At 42.9% G+C, this 5,963-nt stretch overlaps 1 protein-coding gene across 1 annotated transcript; it reads right to left on the minus strand.

Moving 5' to 3' along the window:
• Nucleotides 1–417: 417 nt before the first annotated feature.
• LOC122032080 (UDP-glycosyltransferase 86A1-like) lies at nt 418–1,975 on the minus strand. The gene has a single exon (XM_042591329.1). It carries the CDS (start codon nt 1,946–1,948, stop codon nt 518–520), a length of 1,431 nt encoding a protein of 476 aa, XP_042447263.1. The 5' UTR covers nt 1,949–1,975; the 3' UTR covers nt 418–517.
• Nucleotides 1,976–5,963: the final 3,988 nt, after the last annotated feature.

A 5,963-nucleotide genomic window follows, 5' to 3' on the forward strand; every position in this document is an offset into this window, starting at 1 on the left:
CTCCTCAATCTCTCTTATCACACTTACTCCTTTTTTCCTCAACACACTTTCTCTCTCATCATACTTTCTCTCTCCTCAATCTCTCTCATCACACTCTCTCTTCTCATTTTTTCTCACTATATTTTCTCTCTCTTCATCCTCTCCTATCATACTTTCTCTCACATCATATTTTCTCTCATCATGCTCTCTCCAATCACACTCTCTTTTTTCATTTTCTCTCATCACACTTTCTCTCTCTTCATTCTTTCTTATCACACTTTCTCTCTCATAATACTTTCTCTCTCATCATTCTCTTTCATCATATTTTTCTCTCACATTCATCTTTCTCTCACATCTAATTTTTTCTCTTATTTTCCTTTAAGGGTAAAAAAGGAAACTTTGATTTATTCCGATAGAAGATATACAACTAACCAAACATTGCTTTTAAGAGTGATATCCATGCTCATACCCATTCCCATTCCACAATACAATGATTCCCATTCCGATTCCTATTCCTAGGAAAGAACCAAACGCCCCCTTAGAACATGCACCGCGCTTCACTGGTACTGCGGATGTTCTTTTCCGAAAGATGCTTAAGGAGATCGTCGATGAACTTATCCATGTTCCTAGACGATGATCCATTCAAGGCCACGGCTGCCCTTGCCGCCTTCTGTACCTTCTCCATCTCCATCCTCACCGCCGCTCCGACTTCGCCTCCCATCAACCCTTCAATTTTGTCGTGCACCTCGTCCCTGTTCACCTCCCCGGAGCCGCCGAGACGAACCCCTATCTTCAGATCCTTGCTCACCAACTTACAGTTCGGCGGCTGATCGAACGCTAGCGGGAAGCACAGCATTGGCACGCCGAACCAAACGCTCTCCAAGGTCGAATTCCATCCGCAGTGCGTCAAGAATCCACCGACGGCGGGGTGGAGGAGGACCTCCTTCTGGTCGCACCACGGAACCACCATCCCCCTCCCCTGACACGCTGCCACAAATCCATCAGGCAGCGGAACGGTGTCCGGCCGGAGCACCCACAGGAAATTGACCTTACTGTTCAAAACACCATGCGCCATCTCCCTGAAGTCCCTCTCGCCCGGATGGAACGCACTTCCGAATGACACGTACAGCACCGAGGCCGCCGGCATCGTGTCCAGCCAATGCGAGCAGTCCTGAATGGCAGCAATGCTTCCGGAAATGCCGCTGGTGAATCCATCCGGAAAGACAGGGCCGATGGCATAGAAAGGCATCTCCCGCCGGAGAGCAGAGATCGCCTCTGCTTCGAGCTCTTCCACTGTGTTGGCGAGTACGAAGTCGGCTCCTCTTAGCTCGTCGAAGCATTTGAAAGTGAATTGATGGACTAAGGAAGACGCATCCTTGTCTTGATAGATGGAGGCGAGCTCGTGCGGCTCGATTTCTGGAATGCCTGGTATGTATCTGACGGCCGTATCTTTCCGATTCCGATCAGGAGAAGCAAAGTGGCCATTTGAGATGAGGAGGTCCTTGTGGTAGTGGAGCGAGAAGACGAGCGCCGGCTGGGTCCAGAAAGAGACATGGATCAGGTCGTACTTCTTGGCCATGGCGGATGGCCAAGTGTTGAAGGTGTCTGCGATGAGGACGGTGACGGGCGGATCTTCTCGCAAGAGCTTCTGCAGTAGCTCTTCCATGGGGGCGAAGGCATGGTGGAGCATGGCGTTGATGGCGGTGTCGTGGTTCCAGCTCCGATGTGCCGCGGGCAGATTTACGGTATCCTTCAAGGATTGGAAGCGGATGTCGAGGCCCTGGGAGCGGGCAGCGGCGGAGGCGACGGCGGCAGCAGCAAAGAGGTCGGGAGAGAAGGAACCCCCGGAGTCTAGGGTGGCAACGGTGACGATGAATCCCTTGGCCGCCAGTTTGGCGGAGAGGTCGACGGCGGGAAAGAAATGGCCAGCCAGGGAGACGGTGGCGAAGAGGGCGTGGGGCTTCGCCATGCTGGAGAATTCGCTTCATACCAACCGCTTCATATATGAAAGAATTTCTCGGACGAGTCTATAGTTCAGTAGTTATAGTAGGAATACATTACAGTAGTTACCATTTCTTAATTATTACATTATGATAAATATAAAATCATAATTATTAAACATAAATATTATCGAACTCGTTGACTGCATCAGATAAGGATTTAAATTTGAAATCAATCTATCAAAGCGAATCAAAATTGTATTTGATCCCGTCTGGAAATTGAGTCGGATAAAAATCGGTCACGAGGTTGTTGGTGTTGACGGAAAGTCATTGTGAGGCCGGGTCGATTTGGCACCCTCCGGGAGAGCTCACACGAGCGGATGATGGGGGGTGGTGACGGAGATGATGAAGCAGGGACTCTCTGCACACTCAGACGAGTCCACCAGTCGTTAGAGACCAGAAATCAGGGAAAAAGTCTCCGGGTCAGGCCCTCCGACTTCAAGTCAAGTACTTTTTTCCCCAGAAACATCGAGAAAGGACGAAAAGTAGACGGGTATGAAATGACGAGTGAGCGTACCTCCGTAAGGGACAAAGCATTCCTTTTTATATTGCAACAGATGTTTTTGGAGTCTGACGGGTGTCAGGGAATGTCGGATGTCAGGCTTTGTCTGTCAGTGGATGACACATGGCATCCTTCTATAGGTCTAGGAAGGAATCCTAGGGTTGTACACACCAGACCATTGGCATATTCTCTGATAGGTAGTGATTATTCCCTGGCAGGTTGTTACGATTCCTTGGTTTGCTTGTCGTGTAGTGTCCGACCCCCTTATTCCATTGTTCCTGTATTGGCTCTTTATACTTGATGATCCCGACCTGTGGGTGCATACCTGTAGCTATCCTGAGTCACGACCTGTATGCGTCGGCCTGCTTCCGCTTATCCTGAGTCCCGACCTGTATCCTTGGTTGGCCCTATTTCTACCTGTACGCTTTGATCCCTGTACTTGGTACCGCAAGGCTATAAGTCCCGACTTGTATCCTTGGTTGGCCCTGTATCCTTGGTTGGCCTAATTCCGACCTGTACACTTTGAACCCTTTATTCGGTGCCGCAAGACTATAAGTCCTGACTTGTATCCTTGGTTAGCACAATCTTGACCTGTATGCTTGTCCATGTATCCTGTGCCGCAAAGCTAGAAGTCCTGACCTGTATCTTTGGTTGGCACAATCCCGACCTATACGCTTGTCCCTGTATCCTGTGTCGCAAGGCTAGAAGTCCTTACCTATATTCTTGGTTGGCACAATCCCGACCTGTACGCTTGTCCATGTATCCTGTGTCGCAAGGCTAGAAGCCCTGACCTATATCCTTGGTTGGCACAATCCCGACCTGTACGCTTGTCCCTGTATCCTGTGCCGCAAGGCTAGAAGTCATTACCTATATTCTTGGTTGGCACAATCCCGACCTGTACGCTTGTCCATGAATCCTGTGTCGCAAGGCTAGAAGCCCTGACCTATATCCTTGGTTGGCATTGTTAGAATGTATACTAAAAGCCTAGCTTTTGGTATAAAACATTTATCTAGAAATAAGAATCACATTGGTCAAATATCTACATTTGTGATAAATGTAGTTGTTCAATTAATTTATATTGTAGATAACATGGTGCGTGGTGTCACACACAAAAGATCATGTTATCAATACCTTATAAATTATAAAGAGTAGCTCACGACCATGATGGAAAGGAACAAACCATTGGAAAGGTCGTAGTGTAATTAGGTGTTAGTTTATCTTAACTATATAATTACACTAGTACACTAAGAGTGTATTGAGTAGGACCATTAGAGGTCGTTTCTTTTATACTGAATTTATAAAGGAACAAAGACCTCAGTTATTATGGAAGTGTGTGCTCTTAATCCTAATATAATAACAAACACATATATTTGATATTTATTTCTTTAATTTATCAATGGGTGAGATTTAGTTCGATGAATCAATAAGCCCGATAAGTTAGGAAATGATATCACTTATAGTGTGTGTTGTTGATTATAGAAGGAAACTGTGTCCTAGTAATCTAGGTTGAGAATGCCCCCAAGAGGAGCTCATAAGGATTGTCATGTTAAACTCTGCAGGTGGACTTAGTCCGACATGACGATGAAGTTGAGTGGTACTACTCTTGGAGCTAGATATTAATTAAGTGAGTTGTCAGTAACTTACTTAATTAGTGGACATTTATTATCTTAAACACAGGGAGACTAACACACTCATGATAAGAAGGAGCCCAAAATGTAATTTGGGATTGGTGCGGTAGTTCAATAATAGTTCTCTAGTGGAATGAATTATTATTGATAAAATTAAGTTGTGTGTTCGGGGCGAACACTTAATTTTATCGGGAGACCAAAACCAATTCCTCCTCTCGGTCCCTATCGTAGCCTCTAGTATATAGAGATTTATACCCACCGCATACCCACCTTCTTACCCATCCAATGGGGCCGACCAAGCTAGCTTGGAACCCAAGCTAGGGTCGGCCAAGACCAAGTGGATGAGCCATGTAGGTGGCCAGCCAAAGCTTGGGTCCCAAGCTTAGGTGGTCGGCCACTAGAATATTAAAAAGGATTTTTATTAAAATTATTCCTTATGTGGATATCATGATTTTAAAAGAGAGTTTAAAAATTTAAAATTTCCTTTTATAGTTTTCTATAAAAGATTAAGAGAAGAGATTAATCTCTTTCCTTATTTGTAGTTTAAAAGGATGGTTTTAATTTTTGGTAAAAACTTTCCTTATTTGTAAATCATCTACATGTTTAAAAGAGAGTTTAAAATTTGAAATCTTTCCTTATTTGTTGATTAAAGGAGGATTTTAAATTTTAAGAAAACTTTCCTTTTTAACCATGTTCATGATTAAAAGAAAGTTTAAAAATTAATAATTCTCTTTTATTAGTTTCTACAAAAGATTGAGAAAAGATTTGATATCTTTCCTTATTTGTAGATTAAAAGAGATTTTAATTTTTAGAGATAACTTTCTTTTTATCCACATGTTTAAAAGAAAGATTTTAATTTATTAAATTTCCTTTTTATAAACCAATCATGAAGGGATTAAATTATTGGAGAAATTTTATAAATTTCTGGAGACAAATTAGGAAGTTTTAATTAATTAAAACTCTCCTTGTTGTAGCTTTTATGTGGCCGGCCAAATAAAATTGAGAAAGAAAATTATTTTAATTAAATAATTTTTCCTTTTCAATGGAAAAAGAATTAAGGAAATTTTTATTAAATTTTCCTTATTTGCCAGGATCAAGGATTATAAAAGAGGGGGTAGAGGAGGCTTCAAGGCTAACGAGTCTATTCTATTTTTCTCCCTCTTTTCCTTGGTGGTGTGGCCGGCCCTATTTCTCTCCTCTCCTCTTGTTGGCCGAAACTTATCTCTTGGTGAAGCTTTTGTTAGTGGTCGGATCAAGGAAGGAGAAGAATGAGAGAAAGCCTCGTTTCTAGCATCCCTTGGAGCATGGTGGTGGTGGCCGAACCTCTTCATCCTAGAAGAAGTTTTGATGGCCGAAACTTGCAAGGAAGAAGAAGGTGCTTGGTGGTTCTCATCTCGGAAGATCGTTGCCCACACAACGTCCGAGGTTAGAAGAGGAATACGGTAGAAGATCAAGAGGTCTTTCTAGAAGGTATAACTAGTAATTTTTCCTTTCCGCATCATGCTAGTTATTTATGGAAATAATACCAAATACAATAGGCTTACGATTCTAGTGTTTCGAATATGTTTTTCGAAGTTGTGTTCTTTTGTTTTATTTTTCCTTGTGATTTGATTGTTCTTTTCGGTTAACCTAAAGTTATTTTAGGAAATTAAATATTAGATTTCTATAAAAGGTTTTGTCTAGTCGGTGATGGTTGCTTCCATATCCAAGAAGGTCATGTGCCTCGCCACGTCAGTACTGGGAACCAATTATGGAAATTAATATTTAATGGAATTAATAACTTAAGGTGATTTGGGTCGAATGTGTTAAGTTCCGCAGGAGACCCAAGTCAAAACCTAAAAGAACGAATAGATT

The sequence above is a fragment of the Zingiber officinale genome, chromosome 11A (assembly GCF_018446385.1).
Source record: "Zingiber officinale cultivar Zhangliang chromosome 11A, Zo_v1.1, whole genome shotgun sequence".
NCBI lineage: Eukaryota > Viridiplantae > Streptophyta > Magnoliopsida > Zingiberales > Zingiberaceae > Zingiber > Zingiber officinale.